General features: G+C 44.9%; 1 protein-coding gene across 1 annotated transcript in view; it reads left to right on the top strand.

The window, feature by feature from the left end:
* Window positions 1-23,408, top strand: part of GPA33 (glycoprotein A33) — a 51,279-nt gene extending 27,871 nt beyond the window's left edge. Inside the window, exons 4-7 of the mRNA XM_012185592.4 lie at window positions 4,706-4,858; window positions 20,411-20,530; window positions 21,240-21,372; window positions 21,762-23,408. Coding sequence (XP_012040982.3) covers window positions 4,706-4,858; window positions 20,411-20,530; window positions 21,240-21,372; window positions 21,762-21,900 — 545 coding nt within the window. The 3' untranslated portion in view covers window positions 21,901-23,408. The remainder of the gene's footprint in view (window positions 1-4,705; window positions 4,859-20,410; window positions 20,531-21,239; window positions 21,373-21,761) is intronic.
* The last annotated feature ends 2,417 nt before the right edge of the window (window positions 23,409-25,825 follow it).

The following is a 25,825-nucleotide window of genomic DNA, read 5'->3' as shown; positions in this document are numbered from 1 at the left end:
TTAGCTCTTCGCATCAGATGGCCAAAGTATTGGAGTTTCAACTAGGACTGATTTCCTTTAGGATGGACAGGTTGCATCTCCTTGAAGTCCAAGGGACTCTCAAGAGTCTTCTCCAACACCACAGTTCAAAAGCGTCAATTCTTTGGTGTTCAACCTTGTTTATGGTCCAACTTTCACATCCCTACACGACTACTGGAGAAACCATAGCCTTGACGAGACAGACCTTTGTTGGCAAAGTAATGTCTCTGCTTTTGAATATGCTGTCTAGGTTGGTCATAACTTTCCTTCCAAGGAGTAAGCGTCCGTTCATTAGATAACACCAAATTCACAACCATAACAGCTATCCTTTTTTGAGCTTCTGTTTGCTATGTGCCAGGCATCTCAGTAAGTCCTCTACGGATATGATCTCATTTCATCTTTGCAATACATCTGTGCCAGTGGGTATTAACACTCATATTTGATAGAAGGGAACACTGAGACCCAAGCAGTTAAGTGACCACTAGAGAGTGTCCAAGCTTTGATGGAAACAGGGATTTGATGCTCAAATCCCTTCACTGTTCCCAACCATCAAGCCTTCCAGTTTTGGGTGATTCCCAAACTCTTCATGGCTGACAACTTCTCGGCACACCCTTTCTTTCACTCTGTGGCAGATGTAAGCTGCCAATTATGTTTTATGGTGTCATTGCATTAACTTGTGTCTTGCCCTTCCTGTGCCCATGCTAATGAAAGAAGGTTGGAGAGGCAGAGCAGTGCCAGCCATGGATGTGCCCACTGTCCACAGGACATGCCCATTTGGAAGCGTCACTCACTGAAAACTGAGCTTCTGTAACTGCTCTTCCACACTGAAGGTCTTAACCGAGGTCTGGGACACTGAAGAGCCATAGCCCTCTGAGTACATGGATATTTCTTTCAAGGTTTTCACGGGGAGCTTTGATGGTCTTAGAGCTGTAGGAACACCTCTCCTAATCTCCTGGACGAGGCTGACACCATCACATTTTATTATCTGACGGCATTTTTACAGCTGTGTTTCGGTTGACCCAGACCAGGTGGAGCGCTGTGATGTGTTTTTCTCCTGGCCTCGTGGAATCAAGAGTCTGCCTGTTTGTGAAGAGCTCCTCGTGCCAAAATCTCTAGTGCAGCAGACTGTTAGAAAGAAGCCTGTTTCTGCTCTGCCGGACTGTTATTGTTCTCCCGCTCCAAGGACCTTAGTCCTGACGCAAATAAACATATAGCTGTGTTTGGTGACCCCTTGCCTCTTAAAAATATACGAATTTAAAGAAAGATGAAACAAAAAAAGACAAACATTCACATATATCATTGGGTTTTATTTCTCCATGTTTTCTTCCAGTTCCTATCCACATACTTATTTCTGTACATAACTGAATTTGTAACCTAACCATAGGAACTTTTCTCATTTCATATCATTACATGCTGTCTTAGCACTTGCTGCTCTTTAAGCTTCATGCCACTTCAGCAAGGGAATGCTGAGTCCTCTGTCCCAGAACTGGACGCTGTTTCCAATTTAAGCTATTATAATTAATGTTGCATTAAACCGTTTTGTGTTCACAGCACTTAATTTTATCTGCATTAGCTCCCGAGAGAGATATTACTCAGCCAGGGAAATGAGCATTTTCCTCCAGCTTCTCTTCTGCACTGTCTGCCCTTCCTCACCCCCTTCCCTTATCCTGGTTCACCCCCAGCTGAGTCCCTCACTCTGCTCCACCTGGCCCTTCTCTGGCTGATTCTGGCTCCTCTGGCTTCCGTATTTAACGGCTTTGGTTTTCTTCTGGCAGCAAGCTGGTTTCAGGCAGGGCTGCTGCTGCTAAGTCGCTTCAGTCATGTCTGACTCTGTGCGACCCCATAGATGGCAGCCCACCAGGCTCCCCCGTCCCTGGGATTCTCCAGGCAAGAACACTGGAGTGGGTTGCCATTTCCTTCTCCAATGCAGGAAAGTGAAAAGTGAAAGTGAAATCGCTCAGTCGTATCTGACTCTCAACGACCCCATGGACTGCAGCCTACCAGGCTCCTCCGTCCATAGGATTTTCCAGGCAAGAGTACTGGAGTGGGCTGCCATTGCCAGGCAGGGCAGCAGGGCCCAATTCAAGTGTGAATGAATGACCGGATTTCCCCCCCTCTCTTCTCTTAGGACCAGCTGCTCTTATGAGACGAATTAGTTAAACTCGAAGAGCAAAGACTACAAATTTAATCTGAGATTATGAAACTCGGTGAAAAGACTGTTTTGCTTTAGAAAGATAATTGGTACTATATATTAAGTAAACCCAGGAAAAAAGATTTTTACAAGTTTTATTTCCAAATGGTTTGCTGCTGGGCTGATTTTAGGCAGAACAGCTTTTGAATTAAATGGGGTCGTCCATTCAGGCTGCGTGACCTCACAGTAAACTGAAGCGAGCACGGAGCTTCCGGAAGGAGGGGAACCGTCTTGGTCACCAAGGGGCAGTCACCTGGCCAGGGGACCCGGGACCTGGCGAAGCCGAGCAGGACTGATCGTCTTCCCGGCCTTTGGCGCCCCCTGACGTCTGCAGCGGGAGTCGCAGGCTTTGGAGAGGCCTGGACCCGCTCCCTCCCATCACTCCGCCCTCTATAAATATTCAGGCGAAATCGACAATCTATTTAGGAGCTGGGACGCGCCAACTGAGAATCCAAGATCTACAAGAGTCCTACAACCCCCCTCAGCGGGTGGAACGGCTGTTTGAACTAGATCTGTATGATTCTAGGTCCTAGCTGTTTTTGATGGTGAGGGCTGCGGAGGGGAGCTTCCGGGAGGGGCTGGACGGAGTGGGGGCTGGCGGTGCCTAGGATGAGCTGAGGTGGGAAAGTAGTTTGAGGGCTGTGGCTTAGGGCCTGGGGAAAAGACCCTGACACATTCCTCCATAACGTGGGTCTCCTAGGAAGTGGTTGGTCCCTTGTTTGCCGTTATTTCTACTGGTGCCTTTAGAGTGGATTAGGGATTTGTTTTTAATAATTTTCCCTCAGCAAATGGTGGCGTAAGAAAGCTAGTCACTGGATATGTTCAGCATATGCTGGCTACTAGTCATGCACCCTTAGCATGGTTCTGAGTCAGTGAGAGACTTCGAAGGTGGTGTTGTATTTGTGGCCAGTCTCTTTTGTGGAATAAAAGGTGAGGATCCTGTTAAAGGAGTACCTGGGAGCAAGGGTGAGAGTTTCTATTGGTAGGGAGGGATGTTCCTGGACCTCTGGAGAGCTCAAGACACGAAGCCTGGGTCATGAACAGCTCTGACCAGGAGCCAGTCTCCTCAGAAGTGATGCTCTCTTTCTCTGTCCTGCAGATACCTGCGGGCTGGGCCAGCAGGGAGGGCAGAGAGCTGTTTGTGAGAGTAGCCCATGGGTGGCAGCCTTTTCCTCCCCAGGCTGCTTCAGTCCCCGGGGTCTGGGCATGGATACCTGAGTCCTGTTCTTGAACCTAAGGCCTTTTAGTTTTAGGGACTAACTGACTAGGGTGGCAATGGGAAATGCCTTTGATTTGCCCCATGCTGCTCCATGCCTGACTGCCCCTCACCAAGACAACAGGAAATGAGGGGGCACACCCAGCAACCACCTGCCTTTGTCGGACAGCAAATACCAGAGCAGATGTGAAGCTAGAGGGGAGAGGTGCCTCCTGGATAGCCTCTCCCAGCAGCCCTGGGCCGAGCGGAGACTGGAATTCAGCCTCCACGCCCAGTGAGTGTGCGCCTGTGCAGTCTACACTGTAGAAAGGGCATCATTGTTTACTGGGGCAAGCAAGCCATCCAAGGGGGCATGTAAAGAAAGAAGCAGGATGGACAGGCCTGCCACTGAGGAATTCAGTAACAGTACTTTCCACTTGTGTCCTCTTCCTCCCACCAAAAATGACACTGCCTGGAGTCTTCTTGCCTCAGGGCCTTTGCACAGGCTGCTCCCTCGGGCTGGAGTGCCATCCCTCTCTTTCTCCACCCCTCCCAGCACCTCCACTACTGGCTTCATGACTAAGTCAGTGTCCCTTGTCATGCCTTTCCTGTCTCAGCATTGTTGCGTCCTGCCTGGTCATTTTTTTTTTTTTTTTGCCTCCACTGGATTCCTTAAACACAAAAACTCACACACTCTGTTATCTCCATGCCCAGCAGAGTCAGGTATACAGTATTTTTATAGAACAAACCACTGTACGCAGTGGTGTGATAACTTACAGTGTTGAGTGAACAACCCTAGCTTAAGGTCTTCAGGAATTCTAAGCGATCAGGTTAGGCTGTGCATTGAGGGTGGGTGGCCTGCTGGTTTTCGCAGCCTTCTTTCTGTGGACTTCTTTCATGTGTGTCTGTTCCTTCCTACCCCCTCCATCAGCTCAGCCCTCATTCTCTACCCTGCACATAATCCCGCTGCCGCCAGGGGGCTCTTCCATCACCCAGTCACTTGTGGTAATTCCATTTCATCAGCAAAGCACCGGAAGAGCTCTGCTTAACTGAAGGGAACATTCCTAAGAAGTTAGCATTGAAGGGTTTCAGAGAGAGAGGCTTTCACTGAAACCAAGGGTAGGCAAACTACAGCCAAATCCAGCCTGCAGACTGTTTTCTATGCTGTGCGAGCTAAGAATGGTTTTTACCTTTCTTTGCCTGTGAACAAACAAGGCAGTTCATGTGTGTTGGGGTGAGGGAGTGGCTGTCACCAAACCCCAACTAATTCCTGGCTTCTCTCTGGCTCTTCCCCTGTGTAGTGCCGCCCTCCAAGCCAGACTGCGGCATCCAGGGAGAGACTGTCATTGGGAACGACATCCAGCTGACCTGCCAATCAAAGGAGGGCTCCCCAGCCCCTCAGTACAGCTGGAAGAGCTACAATGTCCTGCACCAAGAGCGTCAAGTAACACCAGGTAAAAAGGTCTGCAAGGAAGGCCAGTCCCCCACATTGAGGTGCCACTGATGTGATTAGCACTGCCAGAGGAGACCCTGGGCTGACCAGTCAGATGCCCCTGAAGGCTGCCTCTCCCCCCTGTATTTTGCACTGGATTACCTTGGACCATCTCTCTAAGCAGCATTTTTCCCATTATAGTGCCCACCTCATAGGTTATTGTGACAAATAATAACATCGTACATGTTACTTGTTTTCTTTATTCCCCATAACTTAATTCTCTCGAGTAAGCATATATCAGTAACCAGTGCTGCACAAGTGCTGGTGGGAGTTTAATTTTGATTATGATTATGTCTTAAAGTATGCATTTGAGTCCTCAAGTCTAACTCTGTGGCTCCACTTAAGGACAGAGAAGTTTCTATTTCCATCCCTTATCTAGGCAGATATATCTCGGATTGCCCTGGTTCCCACCCCAAACTCAACCCTATTATATGGTCCCACCCACTACACAACTGGGTCTGCTATGAGGTTCCCACATTCTCAGGAAGGAAATGGTAGGTTCTGCAGTGGTTGCCAGGAGACTGGTTTTGTACCAGGCAGTTTGGTATTTGACCTTTCGATCAGGAAACAAACTGGAAAGAAAAAAGGAGCTATATAAACATCCCGCTGCCATTACCTTGGAGTCAACCGATGTGGGAAAACCCCAGTGGAATCCCTGGGCCCTATTTCCACCAGCTGCTTAGCCAGCTGCACCCACCACTCCTGAAGATCAAGAAAGACAAGGTCTGGAAAGTCCCATTGGATTAAGTTCTGGGAAGACTTTCTATCCAGTGTGGGTGGAAAGGAAGCGAGTGGTGGAGCAGTGGGTATAGACAACAGGTCTGAGGAGATGAGACGGGAGAGCGGGTCCCACCACGTGAGGGTGCAGACAGGGGCTCCCGCCAAAGAGGACTTAAGCTCTCTATACCATTCATTTGTTTGGGGGGTAAAACAACAACTTCTGAAAAGTTAAAAAAAAAAAAAAGAATTAGTAGAACCCGCTCTATTGAACATAAAATAGAAGATGTGTTATGGATTTCAACAAAATTCTGGATTTGTTTACATATTTCTAGCTGGCAAGTTTTTACTGAGTGTGTCAAAACTGGTTGGCAGCTCTCCTCTGGCTGTATGGCCTCCTGTCTCTGGGCTGTGAACAGCGCAGGGACTCCATAAATGGTCACAGGTCAGCCACAGACGCTAGTTGATCCGGCCTTCCAGCAGAGTGTGTACAGCAGAGGGCTGCATGAGTACAACATGCTCAGTCACTCAGCTGATTCTTTGTGACCCCATGAACTCTAGCCTGCCAGACTCCCCTGTCCATGGAATCTTCTAGGCAAGAATACTGGAGTGGGCTGCCATTTCCTTCTCCAGGGGATCTTCCTGATCCAGGGACCAAACCTGTGTCTCTTACATCTCCTGGATTGGCAGGAAGATTCTTTACCACTGACCCACCTGTCAGTGAAGCTAGCAGAGGGTAACAAGATGGGAAATGCTGCCATAGTTTGTATCCAGTGATGCTAGAACCCAGAGGGGCCAAAGAAGGTTTCTTCAAGGAGGGGGAACTTGAACAGGCAGGAGAGCATGGTGGTTAGGAGCATGCATGGGCTTGAATCCTGGCTTGTTAGCTGTGTGATCTTGGCAAGTTAGTCTCTCTGTGCCTTCATTTGTACATCTGTAAAATGGGCATAAAATTAGTATTTATTTCATAGGGATATAGTGAAGATTTTTTTTGGCTTCTCTTTGCAGCATGTGAGATCTTAGTTCCTCAACCAGGGATCGAACCCATGCCCCTTGCATTGGGAGTGTGGAGTTAGGGAAGTCCTCTTGTGAAGTTTAAATAAAAGTACATATGAAGTGCTGAGAGCAAGTGCCTGGTAGAATGATCAGCTGTTATCTGAGCTGGTTCCTTAAGAATGAGTAGGCCAAGCATGGAGAAAGCTTAGGAACTGTGCATGCAGGAAGGATGGGAGGTACCACTGAAGAGAAGCTGAGATGAGAGATGATATAGGGCCTACGCATTGGACTAGGGAGGCTGGCCTCTGCCCTGGAGGATGTGGGGACCCTACTCACAGCTCTCCTGCCTCCATTAGGAAAGATTTCTCTGCTTGTTAGAAGCCAAAGCTCAGTTTTTCAATGATCCAAAACATGAGGGCCATAAAAGAGGTTAAATGGAGATTGCTTAGTTACTTTGGAAAAGATTTATTCTGCCTCTAGTTAAGAATTACTCGGAGTCAGAATTGGGATTTGACAGTGACCAAAAAAAGCATCTGGAGGGTGGTGCGGGTTGGGCGTTGTTCTTAAAGACTTTGGCTCTGCCTTGCCTCCTGGAGCCCTAGGGAGTCTATCGTGTCATCTTCTGTGGGTCAGTTGAAACCCATTTCTGACTTTTAAAATATTTTAAAACAACCCATAGTGGTCAATCTGGGGAGCAGAGTTCCTCAACCCTCCTACATCTAAAGAGAGAATTCTCAACATTGGAGATTGTTTCCTTTAACTTAGATCAGTGGGAGTAAGTCAGCAGTAAAAGGACAGGGAATCTGGAATCAACAAATGAAGGTTTGAGTCTAGCTTCTTCTGTCACTCATGGCCTCTCAGACCCTTAGTATCTTCAGCTGCAAGATTGGGATGGTCGTCATACAGCCTTCCCCAAAGACTGGGGGTAAGAGGCGATCACGTGTGTGATACCTCTGAACATCCTTGTGAACCCTGTCAGTCAGCTGAGTTTCATGCACTGAAGGAATAGGAATCTGGGTAGCAAGGAAGGTGGGGGAAGTAATTCTAGGGGCGGGAGCACTTTAGGGGAGGATGTTCTGAAGGGTGGGCTTCCCAGGTGGTTCAGTGAGAAAAGAACCCACCTGCCGATGCAAGAGACGCAGGGGACCCGGGTTCGATCCCTGGGTCAGGAAGATCCCTGGAGACAGAAATGGCGACCCACTCCAGTGTTCTTGCCTGGAGAAGCCCATGGACAGAGGAGGCGGGTCGGTTACAGTCCATGGAGTCCCAGAGTCGGACACGATTGGGCACCCTGAGCACTCACTCCCACGTACGTTCTGAAGGGCGGCATGGACGTTGCTCCCAGCAGCCAGGGAAGATCTTGAAGGCAGCTTGAGCTTGTTGACAAACCACGGGATCAGGGAGATGCTGGGGTAGCGGGCAGAAAAGTTAAACCTTGTCAATTTGACGTCAGTGTCTCTTACTGACCTGGGCTGCTCTGGAGGGAAACCTCTCCCTAGCTGCAGCAGAGGGAGTGTGGAAACCCTTCTGTCCTATGTGTTCCCCTTCTTGACCACGAGGTGTCATTGCAGAAGAAACATTCATTTTGGCCAGATTTCAAGAACGATTGGGTCCTTTTCAGAGGGAAAGGGGCTTGGGAGCTCCAAATCAGAATCAAAACAGGTCTTGTGGCAATGTGTGTGCACTGGTTAATCCGAAAGTAGCTTCTCATGTCCATTGTTTGTTTTGAGAGACTGAGGAAGGAAAGTGCTGACTCTGGCCTAGGCTGCCACATGTTCCCGACCCTAAACAGGGCCAGGAGTGCCAAGTTGGGCTCCAATAAAAGGAAAGAGTCTGGCAAGAGCCTGAGGTCTTCCACCTTGATCTGTCTGAAATGTGCTGGGCACATTTAACACATAGACTGAGTTTCCCGTTCTAAAATAGTGGGACTCTGTTAAGGGCCATGCAGCCCTGAAACATGTCCAGGTTCATAGGATGTTTCTCAGAATGGTTTTGTGTTCCTTCAAGATGCCTCTTAAAAATATAAAAATCCAATTGGCTTAGAAAACAAGGCCATTAATACCATAACCCCATGTTAGAGGTGTCCAGTGCTATTAGCACATCAGAAACTCTAACTCATGCTGAACTTGCTTTGGTCATAAACCCTTTCTTACTTTCATATGTTAATATCACATGTAAACAGTGTTCCAGAAAAATTGCCAAGGTATGAAATTCTAGGATGGAAATAGCATGTTACAGAGAATGAGTAACCAGAGACTACCATGCTGAGTTTCAGGGGATGAATCTGGAGAAAGTATATATGAAAGGATTGGAAGAAAATAATCTCAAATCAAAGTGCTATTACTTCCAGCTGATGAGATTATGAACGATTTTTATTTTGTTCTCTGCTCTTTGTAGAGGCCTCCTCAGACCCTTCAGATGAGATTAAGATATAACAGGGCTCCCATTATGAGCTCCAACCACTCTGTAATCACCATTGCCTTATGTCTGTTCTCCCTTACATACACCAAAGGATAGGGACCCTCTTCATCTTGTTTTGAAGTGATGTGATGAGCATAGCAAGATTTTCTTGATTAGACTAAATCAAAGTAATAATTTTATGTCATAAATTCTTGTATATTATGTACATGGTATTGTAATGAGCATAATGTAATATAAGTTTTATAATGAGCACCTATTGCTTGTATATCTTATTCTTTCTTTAAAAATTTTTATTTATATTGGAGTATAGTTGATTTAAAATGTGTCAGTTTCAGAATGATTCAGTTATACATATACATATATCTATTCTTTTTCAGGTTCTTTTCCCATTTACGTTATTGTGCTATACTATAGGTTTTTGTTGACTATCTTATATATAATAGTGTGTTTATGTTAATCTCCGCCTCCTAATCTATGCCTTCCCCTACATTTCCTCTTTGGTAACCATGTTTGTTTTCTAAATCTGTGAGTCTGTTTTGTTTTGTAAATAAGTTACCCTTGTATCATTTTATTAGATTCCATGTATTAGTGGACTTCCCTCGTGGCTCAGACAGTAAAGCGTCTGCCTACAATGCAGGAGACCAGGTTTCAATCCCTGGGTCGGGAAGATCTCCTGGAGAAGGAAATGGCACCCCACTCCAGTATTCTTGTCTGGAAAATCCCATGGACGGAGGAGCCTGGTGGGCTACAGTCCATGGGGTCGCAAAGAGTCGGACTTCGCTTTCACTTTCTTTCACATATAAGCGAAATCACATGATATCTCTCTGTGATTTATTTCACTTAGTCTGATAATCTCTAAATCCATCTGTGTTGCCACAAACAGCCTTATTCCACTGTTTAAGGCTGAGTATTGTCTGTATGTACCGCTTCTTCTTTACCCATTCATCTGCTGCTGGACATTGACGTTGTCTTCATGTGTTGGCTGTTGTGCGCAGTGTGCAGTAAGCACTGGGGTGCATGCATCTTTTCGAAGTATGGTGTCCTCTAGATGTATGCCCGGGAGTGGCATTGCTGGGTCATATGGTAGCTCTTTTCTTGAACAGCATTCTGTGCTGTTCTCCATAGTGGCTGTACCGATTTACACGCCCACCAATAGTGCAGGAGGGTTCCCTTTTTTCCACACCCTCTCTGGCATTTGTTGTTTGTAGGATTATTGATGATGACCACTCTGGGCAGGTGAGGTGAAACCTTTTTCTCTAACAGTTACTGATGTTGAGTGTCCTTGAGCTAGTGATGTGGTGCCTTTTTGGCCATCTGTATGTCTTATTTAGAGAAATGTCCATTTAGATTTTCTGCACATTTTTTTATTGGATTGTCTGGCATTTTGATATTGAGGTACACGAGCTGTTTCTATATTTTAGCAATTAATCCCTTGTTGGTCACGTTGTCTGCAAATATTTTCTCCCATCCTGTGTGCCGTTTTTTCATTTTGTTTATGGTCTCCTTTGCTGTGCAAAGGTTTTTAAGTTTAATTAGGTCCCATTTTTAATTTTATTTTTTTTATTACTCTATGAGGTGGCTCCAAAAATTGTTACGATTTAGGTCATTGAGTGTTCTGCCTATGTTTTTCTCTAAAAGTTGTATACTGCCTGGTCTTACATTGAGATCTTTCATCCACTTTAAGTTTGTTTTTGGGTGTGGTGTTAGTGCGTGCATGCTAAGTCACTTCAGTCATGTCCAACTCTTTGCGACCCTGTGGACTATAGCCCACCAGGTTCTTCTGTCCTTGGGATTCTCCAGGCAAGAATACTGGAGTGGGTTGCCATGCCCTTCTCCAGGGGATCTTCCTGATGCAGGGATCGAACCTGCATTGCAGGCGGATTCTTTACCACTGAGCCACCAGGGAAGCCCGGTGTGTGGTGTTAGAGAATGTTCTGATTTCATTCTTCACATGCAGCTGTCGGGTTACCCCAGCACTGCTTATTGAAGAAATCGTCTTTTATCCATTGTACTGATATTATTCTTGCCTCCTTTGTTGTAGATTAATTGGTCAAACATGTGTAGGTTTATTTCTCGGCTTTCTCTTCTGTTCCATTGACTTATATTTCTGTTTTTGTGCCAGAAGCATACTGATCTGATTACTGTAACTTTGTTGTATAGTCTGAAGTCAGGGAGCCTGACTCTCCCACCTCTGCATTTTTTTTCCCCTCAAGATTTCTTTTGGTATTATAAATCTTTTGTTTCCATACAAATTTAAAATTTTTTTGTTTTAATTCAGCAAAAAAAAAAAATGCCATTGGCTTGGATAGCATAGTCATTTTGATAGTATTGATTTCTCCAATCCAGGAACAGGATATATCTTTCCATCTGTGTCATCTTTGATATCTTTCATCAATGTCTCATAGTTTTCAGAGTACAGGTTTTTTGTCTCCTTAGGTAGATTTTTCCTAAGTATTGTATGCTTTTTGATGTGACGGTAAATGGAATTGTTTTCTTAATTTCTCTTTCTGATCTTTCATTGTTAGTGCATAGACGTGTATTTCTGTGTATTAATTTTGTATCTGGCAAATTTACCAAATTCTTTGATGCAATCTGGTTATTTCCTGGTCTCACTTCTTTTCCCATTTGGATTCCTTTTTTTTCTTCTCTGATTGCTGTGACTAGGACTTCCAAAACTATGTTGAACAAAGGACATCCTTGTCTTATTTCTAATCTCAGGGGAAATGCTTTCAGCTTTCTCATCACTGAGTATAGTGTTAGCTGTGGGTTTGTCATACATGGCGTTTAATATGTTGAGGTAGTTTCCATCTACCCTACTTTCTGAAGTTCTTTTTAATCCTAAATAGGTGTTGAATTTTGTCAAAAGGTTTCTATCTTTTCTTTTCTGCATCTATTGAGATGATCATATGTTTTTTATTCTTCAATTTGTTAGTGTATTATATCACACTAACTTGATTAATTTGCAGGTATTGAAAAAGCCCTGCATCCATGGGATAAACCCCACTGGATCATTATATGATCCTTTTAACGTATTGTTGGATTTGTTTGAGTACTATTTTGTTGAGGATTTTTGCATCTATATCCATCAGTGATATTGGCCTGGAATTTTCTTTTTTGTAGTATTCTTGTCTGGTTTTGATATCAGGGTGATGATGGCCTCAAAGGAGTTTGAGAGTGTTCCTTCCTCTGTAATCTTTGCAAGAGTTTCAGAAGAATAGGTGTTAAGTCTTTTCTATATATAAGCACCAAGTACTAATGGTTTGCACAACTGGAACTCTGGTTAACTCTTAACTAAATGTTAAACAGAGTAGCCTATGAAGCCATCTGGTTCTGGATTTTTATTAGTTGGGAGGTTTTAAATCAGTATCAATTTCAGCACTTGTGAGTAGTTCATATTTTGTATTCTTCTCAGTTCAGTCTGAAATGTGACCATTTCTTCCAGATTGTCCATTCTTTGGTGCTTGTAATAGTTCCTTATGATCCTTTCTGTTTCCGTGGTGTCCACTGTAACTCTTCCTTTGCCATTTCCATGTGTATTGAGTCCTTTCCCTTTTTTTCTTGATGAATCTGGCTCAACATTTATCAGTTTTGTTTATCTTCTTGAAGAACCAGCTTTTAGTTTCATTGATATTTTCTATTCTTTTCTTTGTCTCTATTTCATTTCTTTCTGCTCTGACCTTTATGATGTCTTTCCTGCTGATAACTTTGGGTTTTGTCTGTTCTTCTTTCTCTAGTTGTTTTAGGTGAAAGGTTAGGTTGTTTATTTGAGATTTTTCTTGTTTTCTGAGGTAAGATTGTATTGCTATAAACTTCCCTCTTAGAACTACTTCTGTTGCATCCCATAGGTTTTGAATCATTACTTTTACATTTTCATTTTCCTCTATAGGTATTTAAATTTTTTTTCTTTGGTTTCTTCAATGATTCATTTGTTGTTTAGTAGCATATTGTTTAGCCTCTGTGTGTGTTTTTCAGTTTTTTTTTTTTCCCTTGTAGCTGATTTCTAATATTTTAGCATTGTGGTCAGAAAAGATGCTTGATATATTTTCAGTTTTCTTAAATTTACCAAGACTTGCTTTGTGGCCCAGCATGTGACTTATCCTGAAGAATGTGTACTTGAGAAGAATGTATATTCTGCTGCTTTTGGATGGAATACTCTATAAATATCAATTAAGTCTATCTAGTTTAATGTTTCATGTAATGTCTGTGTTTCCTTATTAATTTTCTTTAAAAAAAATCCTTTTGGCCACATCACATGGCATGTGGGATCTTAGCATCCTGACCAGGGACCAAACCTGTGCCCCCTGCATTGGAAGTGTGGAGTCTTAACCATTGGACCACCAAGGAAATCCATCCTTATTGATTTTCTGTCGTATGATCTGTCCAGTGATATAAGTGGGGATGTTAAAGTTCCCGCTATTATTGTGTTGCTGTCGATTTCTCCTTTTATGTCAGTTATCATTTGTTTTATATATTGAGGTGATTCTATGTTGGGTGCATATATAGTTATAATTGTTATATCTTCTTGGATTAATCCTTTGATCATCGCATAATGTCCTTCTTTGTCCTTCTTATAACAGCCTTTATTCTAAAGTCTATTTTGTCTGATACAGTCATGCTACTTCAGATTTTGATTTCCGTTTTCGTGGAATACCCTTTTTCATACCTTCACTTTCAATCTGTGTGGGTCCCTGGATCTGAAGTGGGTTTCTTCCAGACAGTGTATATATGAGTCTTGCTTTTGTATCCATTCAGTCAGTCTATATCCCTTGGTTGAAACATTTAATCTATTTACATTTAAGGTAATTATTGATATGTGTTTTCTTATTCCCATTTTGTTAATTGTTTTCGGTTTGTTTCGTAGATTTTTTTTCTTCCTTTCTCTTCTGTTTTCTTGTGATTTGATGACAAACTTTAGTGTTAGGTTTGGATTCCCTTTTCTTTTTTTTTGTATGTGTATCTATTGTTTATTTTTGGTTTGCAGTTAGCATGAGGTTTTGAAATAACAGTCTATATATATGCAAGATTGTTCTGAGTTCTGGTCTTCTGATTTCAAGTGTATATTCCATATGCTGCATTTGTTCTCTCCTCTCCTCATGATTGCTGGCTTCTATATCATATTTATGTGTGGATGATTTCCTACCTTTTCTGTTTATTTGCCTTTACTGATAAGCTTTCCCATTTGTAATTTTCTTGTGCCTTTTTCTTTTCCACCTAGAGAAGTTCCTTTAGGATTTGTTGTAGAGTTGGTTTGGTTGTACTGAATTGTCTTAGCTTTTGCTGGTCTGTAAAACTTTTGGTTTCTCCACTGATTCTGAACAAGAGCCTTACTGGGTAGAGTATTCTTGGGTGTAGGTTTGCTCCCCCTCCCCTTTTTTTCTTTTAGCCACAGCATGCAGCATGCAAGATCTTAGTTCCCTGACTAGGGATCAAGCCCATGCCCCTGTATTTGGAGCATGGAGTCTTAAATACTGGACTACCAAGCAAGTCCTGGCTTTTCCCTTTTATCACTTTATATTGTGCCACTCTCTTCTGGCATGCTGAGTTTCTCTTGAAAAATCAGCTGATAACCTTATGGGAATTCCCTTGTATGTTAGTTTTTGCTTTTCCCTGTTGCTTTTAACACTTTTTCTTTGTCTTTATTTTGTCAATTTGGCTACTATGTGTTCTTGACATGTTCTTCATTGAGTTTATGCTATATAGATAGGACTCTCTGTACTTCCTGGACTTGGGTCAGGTTTCCTTTCCCATGTTAGGGAGTTTCTCAGCTTTCGTCTCTTCCAGTATTTTCTCAGGGCCTTTCTCTCTCTCTTTTCCTCCTGGGACCCCTATAATGTGAATGTTGGTGTGTTTAATGTCATCCCATAAGTCCTCATTTCTTCTCATTCTTTTTCTTTATTGTGGTTGGCCATCGTGACTTTCAGCATTCTGTCTTCCAGCTCCCTTACCTGTTATTCTACCTCACTTATACTACTGATTCCTTCTAGTTCATTTTTCATTTCAGTTACTATATTGTTCAGCTGTTTGTTCTTCATATCTTTTAGCTCTTTGTTTACCATTTTTTTATCTTGCCCATCTGTGCTTTCATTCTTTTTCTGAGGTCTTGGGTCATCTTTACTATCATTATTCTGGATTCTTTTTGGGTAGATTTCCTATCTCCACTGCACTTAATCTTCTTAAGGCATTTTATCTTGTTTCTTCATCTGGAACATATGCTTCTGGCCATCACATTTTGTCTAACTTTCTGATCTCCATTTCACAAGCTGCAGGTCTATAGTTCCTCTTGCTTCTGGTGTCTGCTCCCTTGTTTGTGAGGCTCTCCTAGAGGCTTATGCAGGCTTCCTGGTGGGAGGGACTGGTGCCTGCCCATTGGTGGGTGGAGCTGGGTCTTACCCCTCTGGCGGGCAGAACCATGTCAAGAGCTGTGTTTGAAAGAAATGGCAACCCACTCCAGAGTTCTTGCCTGGAGAATCCCAGAGATGGCGGAGCCTGGTGGGCTGCCGTCTATGGGGTCGGACATGACTGAAGCAACTTAGCAGCAGCAGCAGTGGGGTCAGGAAGACTTTAGGCAGCCTCTCTGCTGATGGATGGGGCTGTGTTCCTGTCTTGTTGGTTGCTTGGCCTGAGGCATCCCAGCACTGGAGCTCTTGGGTGGGGCCAAGTCAAAATGGCAGCCTGCAGGATAGCCCACACGATAGAGTGCGCCCCCAAATCTTTGCCTCCAGTGTTTTTGTCTCCACAGCGGCCACAGCCACCCCCTCCCTTCCCTGGAGCCTCTACAAACCAGCAAATACTGCTGGCTCAGGCTCCTATGAGGTCACTGCTTTTTCCCTAGGTCCCAGTGCACATAAAACCTTGTGTGCACCCTCAAACTCAACAGAGTTGAGTTTCTGATTGCCACAGTTCTGTGGGGTTTCTGTGATCAAGCCCTACTGGCCTTCAAAACCAAATGTTCTGAGGAGTCCCTCACTCAATGCCAGACCCCCAGGCTGGGCAGCCTGATGTGAGGCTCAGAATTCTCACTTCTGTGAGAGAACCTCTGTGATATAATTATTTACCAGCTTGTGGGTTGCCCACCTGGTGGGTATAGGATTTGATTGGGCATATTGTGAATGTGCCCTTCCTACCATCTTATTGTGGCTTCCTCTTTGTCTTTGGACGTAGAGTATCTTTTTCGATGGGTTCCAGTCTTTTTTGTCAGGGGTTGTTCCAGCAGTTAGATATGATTTTGGTATTTTTATGGGAGGAGCTGAGCTCAAGTCCTTCTACTCTGTCATTCTGTCTCCAACCAGAAGCCAAAAGTTCTTTAATAACCATAGATGTGGACATGTGGGTAATCCTTTGGGTGTGTCTTCTCAGACAAATTCACATAAAATATGTGTCTGTACTAGGTATTTCCACAGGCACAGCAGTCTAAGATTGGTTTGTTGGTCACCCCATCAAATGAGGAATCTTGTTCATAAAGTTTCTTGGCCAGAGAGGCCTCATTTTGAAAATAAATGATGCATTTCTATATGATGCGAGCCTTTAGAACCACACAGCCTATTCCTGCAGCCATTCCTGCAAGTGGCACTGTCCAGAACACCAAGATTCATGTTCTCTTCCATGGAGTGCTTTCTGAGGCCACAATGGGGCAATTACTCATGAACTGTGCTTCTTCTTCATCTACGATCTGGAAGGTCCTGGCATGGTCTTTCTCCTTTTCACCCTCTCTGTTCTCTTTTCTCTATTTTTTAAAAGAAAGTTGTTGTCAACTGTTTTTGGGAATTCTAGATCTAAAAATGAATTTTTGTTACTGTTTTGTCATTTCTTATTTTTGTGACCTTGGGGAAGTCACTTAACTTCCCCAACCCTCCAGTTACCTCTAGGGCACTGGAGATTGAAATATTTCTTCCATCCACAATACAAGATTGTTGGAAAAATCAGAGGACATCATATTTGAGGAAGTATAGTGAGTAGCACATTCAGACAAGAAAAATTCACACTGAGATACAATCTTGCAATGGAGTAGAGCTGGACAGGGAATGGATTGGCCACCAGGGGAACTCGTAAGAGGTAAAGCTGGATTACTATGAATAGAGGTTTGTGACTTTGTACAGGAGTCAGGGATCAAGACCATCCCCAAGAAAAAGAAATGCAAAAAAGCAAAATGGCTGATGGAGGGGGCCTTACAAATAGCTGTGAAAAGAAGAGAAGCCAAGAGCAAAGGAGAAAAGGAAAGATATACTGATTTGAATGCAGAGTTCCAAAGAATAGCAAGGAGAGATAAGAAAGCCTTCCTCAGTGATCAGTGCAAAGAAACAGAGGAAAACAATAGAATGGGAAAGACTAGTGCTCTCTTCAAGAAAATTAGATATACCAAGAGAACAGTTCATGCAAAGATGGGCACAATAAACGACAGAAATGGTATGGATCTAACAGAAGCAGAAGACATTAAGAGGTGGCAAGAATACACAGAAGAACTGTACAAAAAAGATCTTCATGACCTAGATAACCACAATTGTGTGATCACTCACCTAGAGCCAGACATCCTGAATGTGAAGTCAAGTGGGCTTTAGGAAGCATCACTATGAACAAAGCTAGTGGAGGTGATGGAATTCCAGTAGAGCTATTTCAAATCCTGAAAGATGATGCTGTGAAAGTGCTGCACTCAATATGCCAGCAAATTTGGAAAACTCAGCAGTGGCCACAGGACTGGAAAAGGTCAGTTTTCATTTGAATCCCAAAGAAAAGCAATGCCAAAGAATGCGCAAACTACCACACAATTGCATTCATCTCATACGCTAGTAAAGTAATGCTCAAAATTCTCCAAGCCAGGCTTCAACAATATGTGAACCATGAACTTCCAGATGTTCAAGTGGGTTTTAGAAAAGGCAGAGGAACCAGAGATCAAATTGCCAACATCTGCTGAATCATGGAAAAAGCAAGAGAGTTCCAGAAAAACATCTGCTTTATTGACTATGCCAAAGCCTTTGACTGTGTGGATCACAATAAACTGTGGAAAATTCTGAGAGAGATGGGACTACCAGACCACCTGACCTGCCTCTTGAGAAATCTGTATGCAGGTCAGGAAACAACAGTTTGAACTGGACATGGAACAACAGACTGGTTCCAAATAGGGAAAGGAGTATGTCAAGGCCGTATATTGTCACGTTGCCTATTTAACTTATATGCAGAGTACATCATGAGACATGCTTTGCTGGATGAAGCACAAGCTGGAATCAAGATTGCCAGGAGAAATATCAATAACCTCAGATATGCAGATGACACCACCCTTATGACAGAAAGCAAAGAAGAACTAAAGAGCCTCTTGATGAAAGTGAAAGAGGAGAGTGAAAAATTGGCTTAAAGCTCAACATTCAGAAAACTAAGATCATGGCATCTGGTCCCATCACTTCATGGCAAATAGATGGGGAAACAGTGGAAACAGTGTCAGACTTTATTTTTGGGCTCCAAAATTGCTGCAGATGGTGATTGCAGCCATATTAAGAGACGCTTACTCCTTGGAAGGAAATTTATGACCAACCTAGACAGCATATTAAAAAGCAGAGACATTTCTTTGTCAACAAAGGTCCATCTAGTCAAGGCTATGTTTTTTCCAGTGGTCATGTATGGATGTGAGAGTTAGACTATAAAGAAAACTGAGCGCTGAAGAATTGATGCTTTTGAACTGCGGTGTTGGAGAAGACTCTTGAGAGTCCCTTGGACTGCAAGGAGATCCAACCAGTCCCTCCTAAAGGAGATCAGTCCTGGGTGTTCATTGGAAGGACTGATGTTGAAGCTGAAACCCCAATACTTTGGCCACCAGATGTGAAGAGCTGACTCATTTAAAAGACTCTGATGCTCAGAAAGGTTGAAGGCAGGAGGAGAAGGGGACAACAGAGGATGAGATGGTTGGATCGCACCATTGACTCAATGGACATGAGTATGAGTAAACTCCAGGAGTTGGTGATGGACAGGGAGGCCTGGCGTGCTGCAGTCCATGGGGTCACAAAGAGTCATACATGACTGAGCGACTGAACTGAACTGAACTGAAAGCTGGATTGTCAAGGCCAGATCTGTAAAATCACATCCATATTAAGAAACTTGGGCTTATTATTGAAGATGAGGGACTGCCTCTGAAATGTCAGATCCTATTTGCAATTTAGAATATCTCCTCGGAGGGAGTGTGACCCACCTGGTGACAGCAGGGGAGGCTGGCTCTGCAGCAAATTAGAGGACAAAGGTCTCTGACTCTTCTCTCATAATAGTGGTTATGACACAGCATTAATGAGGATGTGTATGTGTGAGCTCAGTTGCTTCAGTTGTGTCCAAGTGTTGGCGACCTCATGGACTGTAGCCTGCCAGGCTTCTCTGTCCATGGAATTCTCCAGGCAAGAATGGGTTGCTGTGCTCTCCTCTAGGGGATCTTCCCGACCCAGGGACTGAATCCGCATCTGTTATGTCTGCTGCAGGGGGTTTCTTCACCACTAGCACCACCAGGAAAGCCCATCATTGAGGATGGGATATATAAATTTGTCTAAACATTTATGTTTTATGCTTTAGCTCTCCCTTTCAAGGTGAAGACATTTGTAGGATCATAGATTTAGTAGAACATCTCATGAGGACATCTAGACCATTGCCCTGAATTTGGGAGGATCAGATACATTCCCTGCCACTTCCAGATGAGGTAACTACAGCTCACAGAAGTTAAATGGCTTACTTAAGTGGTGGAAAAGAAAGATGAAGAGTCTAGACTGCCTGCCTGCCTCCTCCCCACCCCACCACACATACACATACATACACAACATACAAATACCACATACACTCACACACACACCACTCAGGGTAGAGAAATACAGAAGTCAGAGTCCTTGAGGTTCTAAAGCCTGCTTTCACATGAGTCTAAGCTGCGGAATTCTGTTTGTGAAGATCATAAAAATGGTTACAATCGTGTCATCTAATTATAAAACATTTCTATGTAATATATAATGCATATTATGTTTCCTAGGCATTTACATCAGGCATTTGGTTGTGGGCTTATATTCATTAGTACTTTATTTCATGTTCACAATTACCCTATTGTGAAGGCACTATTATTTTATTTGTAAATAAACAGATTTAATGAAGCTAAGTTCCTTGCCAAAAGTCACAAAATTAATGTGGCTTCAAACACACGGTTCCTGCCTGAATTTTAAGTGCTTCAGAATTGTGCAGTCCGCCTGGTTTAATCATCCCGCAGCCCTAGAGGGGGATAGTTTCTCCACATTCCAGATGAGGCTTAGACATGCTCAGTGGCAATGCTTTTATCTACATTGGAGTTCAGGAGTCCACACACCTTCCTAGCTGTTTCTATTCTACTATGGTGGACTGTCTCCTCAGCCTGACTCTTCTTCCTTCCCAGTCACAGGACAGACCTTCTCTCTGAAAAACATCTCCACAGAAATGTCGGGTTACTACATCTGCATCTCCAGCAATGAGGTGGGGACCGAGTCCTGCAACATCACTGTGGCCGTCAGATCTCGTAAGAGCAGTTTGGGGTGGAGGGAGAGTGGGAGGGTGAAGGCCAGAAGATGACTGGCTGGGGGTCCAAAGAGTCAGCTGACTGGGAGGTGAGCCAGGCAGCCTCTTGGGGTCTCCCGTTGGCAGGTGGCTGAGGCAATGACCCGATGCTCCTGTCCCAGGTTCCCCTCATCTGGAGGCTAGCCCGGTTCCCTTTGTTGTTTGGAAATAGCACCTAAGACTGGCTTCTGGAGACCTTAGTCCTACCCTTAGGGTTGCTCTGTGGGCATGGGGGAAGTGCCCAGATCTGGCTTCCACAGAGCCTGGACCCCATCACTTGGGGAGGGACACCCTGAGCAGCTTGGAAATGAGCTAGAGTAGGAGCTGGCATGACACCTGAGGGCTGTTTTTGGAGCCTGAGTAGCTCAGATCTGTTGGCCATCTGGCCTTTTGTACACCTCCATCCTGAGAAGCATCCTCCCACCTTGTCTGGTTCCATTCCCACGAGGCTGTGCCTTCCATGGAGTGCCCCCAGAAGCTGGCGGCGCTGCCCCTCGGGCTGGGAAGACAGGCACCGCTCAGAGCCTGGGAGGGGCCAGCTCTCATATCTGGGGCACTGGCTGTTGTGGCCCCTCACCCCTGGCATGCTCTCTGCATCTTGACTTGTGTTATGGGCTCGAGCTGGGAACTGTGGCTAGGGCTCACAGGGCTTGCGGCTCTGTCTCTCCCAGCCTCCATGAACGTGGCTCTGTATGCGGGCGTCGCTGGGGGCGTGGCTGCGGCTCTCGTCATCATCGGCGTCATCCTGTACTGCTGCTGCTGCCGGGACACCAGCAAGGCTGAGGACGCCGAGGTCGCACGGCCGTGAGTGTCGGGGACAGCCCATGGGCAAGGGTCTAAGCAGATTAGGAAGGTGTGCCCCAGCTTCTCACATAGCCTCTTCCTCTCATAACACCTCAGGGGGCAGCTGTTAACAATAAAAACAGCTTTTATCCATCCCATTTTATAGTTGAGAAAAGAATAAGTGATTCACCCAAATCCTAAAGTGGCACTGCTATCTGGGACATGACTCCAGAGCCCGTAGTTCTCGTCTCTAATCCCAGGGTAGAGTTTCCTGTGGGTGTCCAGGGCCGGGTGTGGGGGCAAGCCGGGTGTTATAGGCTGCTCTCTCCTCATAGGAAGCACTAGACCGAGCTCCCTCAGTCCTGAGTGGGTGAGTGAGAACCCTTCCCCTCTGTCCTCACTGCCTGCAGGAATCGGGCAGCCTACCGGAAGCCACCAGAGCAGCTGACAGAGCTTTCCAGAAGACAAGAAGAGGAGGGCGAGGATGACTACAGGCATGAAGACCAGAGGGACACCGGCCGAAAGAGCCCTGACCAGGCTGGCCGATGATCCGGGCCTGCTGCAGGCTGGGGCCAGTGGGAGGATTAGGGGTCATCCCCCTGCCTCCAGGCCTCTCCCCTCCTTTCCAAACCCTACTTTTCTGACTCTTTGTCCCAGTTATTGAGGGATGCTTCCTTCCCCATGTTGGCTGCTGGAGGACTTGGCTTGGCCTAGCCAAGGGGATGTCACTTTCGACTGACCCTGCCAAGTGCCCTCCCCTTGGAAATGACCCTCCTATTACCCTCAGGGCCCTTCACCTTGGACTAGGCAGCAGCCTCCACTTCCCCATGGCACTCCTGCTCCCCGGAGGTGACACTAGCCTCAGGAGGGCAGAAGTTGCCCTCCCCACTGTGTGCCCAGCACCCAGGGGAACAGCACCTGGCAGAGGTTTTGCATGCAATGCATTTTTGTTGAATGAGTGAAAGAATAAATGAGTACATAAGGGCTTTATATATCCAACTTTGGTGTGAACTCCTTGCTTTGGACCCATGTTGTCCTGGCCTCAAGCTCCCTCTCCAGCTGCATCTCCCACAACTTTTCTGAATATTCCAGATGCTCCCTGCAAGGGCCACCCCAGCTCCCACTGCACACTCCTTCATGGGGTTTTGCTTTCTCCTTTTGGCTGGGAATGCCCATGAAACTCCCATCTCTGCCTGTCAAATCCTACCTGGCCCTCCAGGCCTGTCTCAAATGCAAGTGAACTCTAACTCTATAACCCCATCCTAATCTCACACACAGATGGGGACAATCTTGTTACTTTGTCCCACACCCATCACAGGCCACATGGCACAGTTGTCTGAGGGTCTCTCCCTCTGTGTATAGTGTGAACTCCTGGAGCAAGGCCTGGGCCTCAACCCCCTGCTTTTCCTGGAGCCCTCACAGTCTACAGCCCTTCTAGCAGGCTCAGTCCACCTAAATTTAGGAAACTGCTTTTGTAGATTGGGCCTTCCCCTCTCTGGTCCCCAAGACACAAAGATGACTCCCACCCAAACCCACTTGCTAATATCATGAATGAAGGAAGAGATGATTTAAATGAACACATACTCATGTGAGTACATACACTGGAGTCAGTTTGCAGCTGGCCCTGTGGTCACAGTGATTCTTCTCAAGGCCAGAGTAACTGACATGCCCATCTCTGCTTCTTGATACCTAACCCCTGCCCTGCCCGGCCTGCTCCTGTCTTGGCTGGGCTGCCAGATCTGCTTTGCTGGCCGGCTGTCTAGTCGCCCCTCCCACAGCCTCTCACCTGTTGGTCAATTACTTCTTCTGTTCCCAAGAGATTGGCAGTGTCTTGCTGCTTGGGTCTTGTGATCCAGTGGCTAGTCTCACTCAAATGCAATTTGCCAGTAATAAATATTGTTGTTTCTTTTTTTTTTTTTCTGAATAATGGAAAGCAAATCTGTAAATCTGTTGTCCATCTGTGATTTTTAAAAATATATTTTTTATATGTTTTGTTAAATTCTTTAGTTCATTCAAAATGCTGTCAGTAATAATAAAATTGTTGGTGGAAATTCTTATTTCTTTTTTAAAGTGGGCTTTATTCACATCAAGGTGAGATTATGTCTTTTGTTGTCGTGTGTCAGCCTACTGTGGGCCTCTCTTGGGCTTTCTGGGAGAGGTGAGGTGAGGTGAGGAAGGAGAGAACTGGGTCAGATCCTGCAGGTCCCATTGCTTGTAGCCACTGTAGGATCAGGCAATGGTTTCTGGGGACAGGACAGAGCCCCGCTGATTATAGAATATTCCAGGCGCCTGCAACATCAGAAAGAACACACAGACCTGGGAATTGGTGCGTGCACTCTAAGGAAGATGGCAGAGGGGCTCTGGCCAGATATACCCCAAGAGCACCCCTCCTGAGAGAGGGAAGAAAGCAGACCCCTGACCCCCACTCCAACTGTCAGAGATCTGGTGACTCTTCCTCCTCCCCAGCTCTGTCACCCTCTCCCACCACACATTCAGAGTCTCTTGACCTATGTACCCCTGTCTTGCACCTGTCCCATGGTACTGTCATTACCAAGGTCTGTGTCTGCCTAGGCCTGTGAGATTCGTGAGAATAGGAACTGATCTTACTCATGGCCACATATTGACACAAAACTTGATACATTTTTGCTGAATGAATAATTTTTTTTGGTCACCGTGTCCTTTCAAGGCCATTTCCTTGTCTTCTAGATACTTTGGGTGTCTCCCAGCCCTCCTGGTGCAAGGTTTTACACACATGATCTTGAAAGTGGTGGAAAGAAGGTGGCCACCTCCCCCAGCCCTGACCTGGCTGACCTCTCTACCCCTGGAAGGGCTCCGAAAGTTTATCCACCTTAGCTCCAGGCTTGGGTAAGAAAATGAGGGAGATTGGAACCCACCACATTCCTTCAGCAATAAATATTCTGTGAGCTCTTACAATGTGTCATATTGAGAAACCTGTGTGCAGGTCAAGAAGCAACAGTTAGAACCAGACATGGCACAACAGACTGGTTCCAAATTGGGAAAGGTGTACTTCACGGCTGTATATTGTCACCCTGCTTATTTAACTTATATGCAGAGTACATCATATGAAATGCCAGGCTGGATGAAGCACAAGCTGGAATCAAGATTGCCAGGAGAAATATCAAACCTCAGATATGCAGATGACCTCACCCTTATGGCAGAAAGCAAAGAACTAAAAAGACTCTTGATGAAGGTGAAAGAGGAGTGAAAAAGCTGGCTTAAAACTCAACATTCAAAAAATTAAGATCATGGCATCTGGTCCCATCACTTCATGTCAAATAGATGAGGAAACAGCAGAAAAAGTGACAGACTTTATTTTCTTGGGCTCCAAAATCACTTCAGATGGTGACTGCAGTGAAATTACATGACATTCACATGCAGCCATGAAATTAAAAGACGCTTCCTCCTTGAAAGAAAAGCTATGACCAACCTAGACAGCATATTAAAAAGCAGAGACATTATTTTGCCAACAAAGGTTTGTCTAGTCAAAGCTATGGTTTCTCCAGTAGTCATGTATGGATGTGAGTTGGACCATAAAGAAGTCTGAGTGCTGAAGAATTGATGCTTTTGAATTGTCATGTTGAATAAGACTCTTGACAGTCCCTTGGACTACAAGGAGATCAAACCAGTCAATCCTAAAGGGAATCAGTCCTGAATATTCATTGGTAGGACTAATGCTATGAAGCTAAAGCTCCAATAGTTTGGCCACCTGATGCAAAGAACTGACTCATTAGAAAAGACCCTAATGCTGGGAAAGATCGAAGGCAGGAGGAGAAGGGAACCCAGAGGATGAGATGGTTGGATGGAATGACCAACTCAATGGACGTGAGTTTGAGCAGGCTCTGGGAGATGGTGAAGGACAGGGAAACCAGGCATGCTGCAGTCCATGGGGTTGCAAAGAGCTGGACATGACTGCATGACTAAACAGCAACAACAATGTGCCAAACACAGTACTGGCTGCAGGGGATATAGAGCTCCCTATGATGTCATTACTCAGGAGGCTCTACTATTTAATGGAGGTGACAGGCAGGAGGGTGGTCATGTGAGATGGCGAAGATGTCATGAGAATGCAGTATAGGGGTCTGAGTTACTCAGCCAGAGGGGATTGGGAAAGCTTCAAAGAGGAGGTGACCTGTGGGTTGCATCTTGAAGGAAAAAAAGGAGTTTTAAAAGTGAGAAAGGGGGTGGTGCTGAGCCTTCTGTCCTCCATTTCAGGTCTCTTTTACTTTGGTCTTAAATTACATTATGAATTGATGAGACTACTCTCCTGCTGTATTTATTTCAAGCCATAAACTCAACAAGAATCAGATTATTGTCGGTTCCCTTACAGTCACCATTAGCCCAGCAGTACAGCCTCCTTCCCAATTCAGGGTTTCCAGCTGACAGTTCATAGCCTTACTGTGTTTGAGAAAAGAGACCAAGAAAAAGAAAGAAGAAAACAAGAAAAGAGACCCGT

This window comes from Ovis aries, chromosome 1, assembly GCF_016772045.2.
Source record: "Ovis aries strain OAR_USU_Benz2616 breed Rambouillet chromosome 1, ARS-UI_Ramb_v3.0, whole genome shotgun sequence".
NCBI classification, from domain to species: Eukaryota; Metazoa; Chordata; class Mammalia; order Artiodactyla; family Bovidae; genus Ovis; species Ovis aries.
Note: the sequence above shows the minus strand (reverse complement) of the source record. Positions and strands in the feature narration are given on the sequence as shown.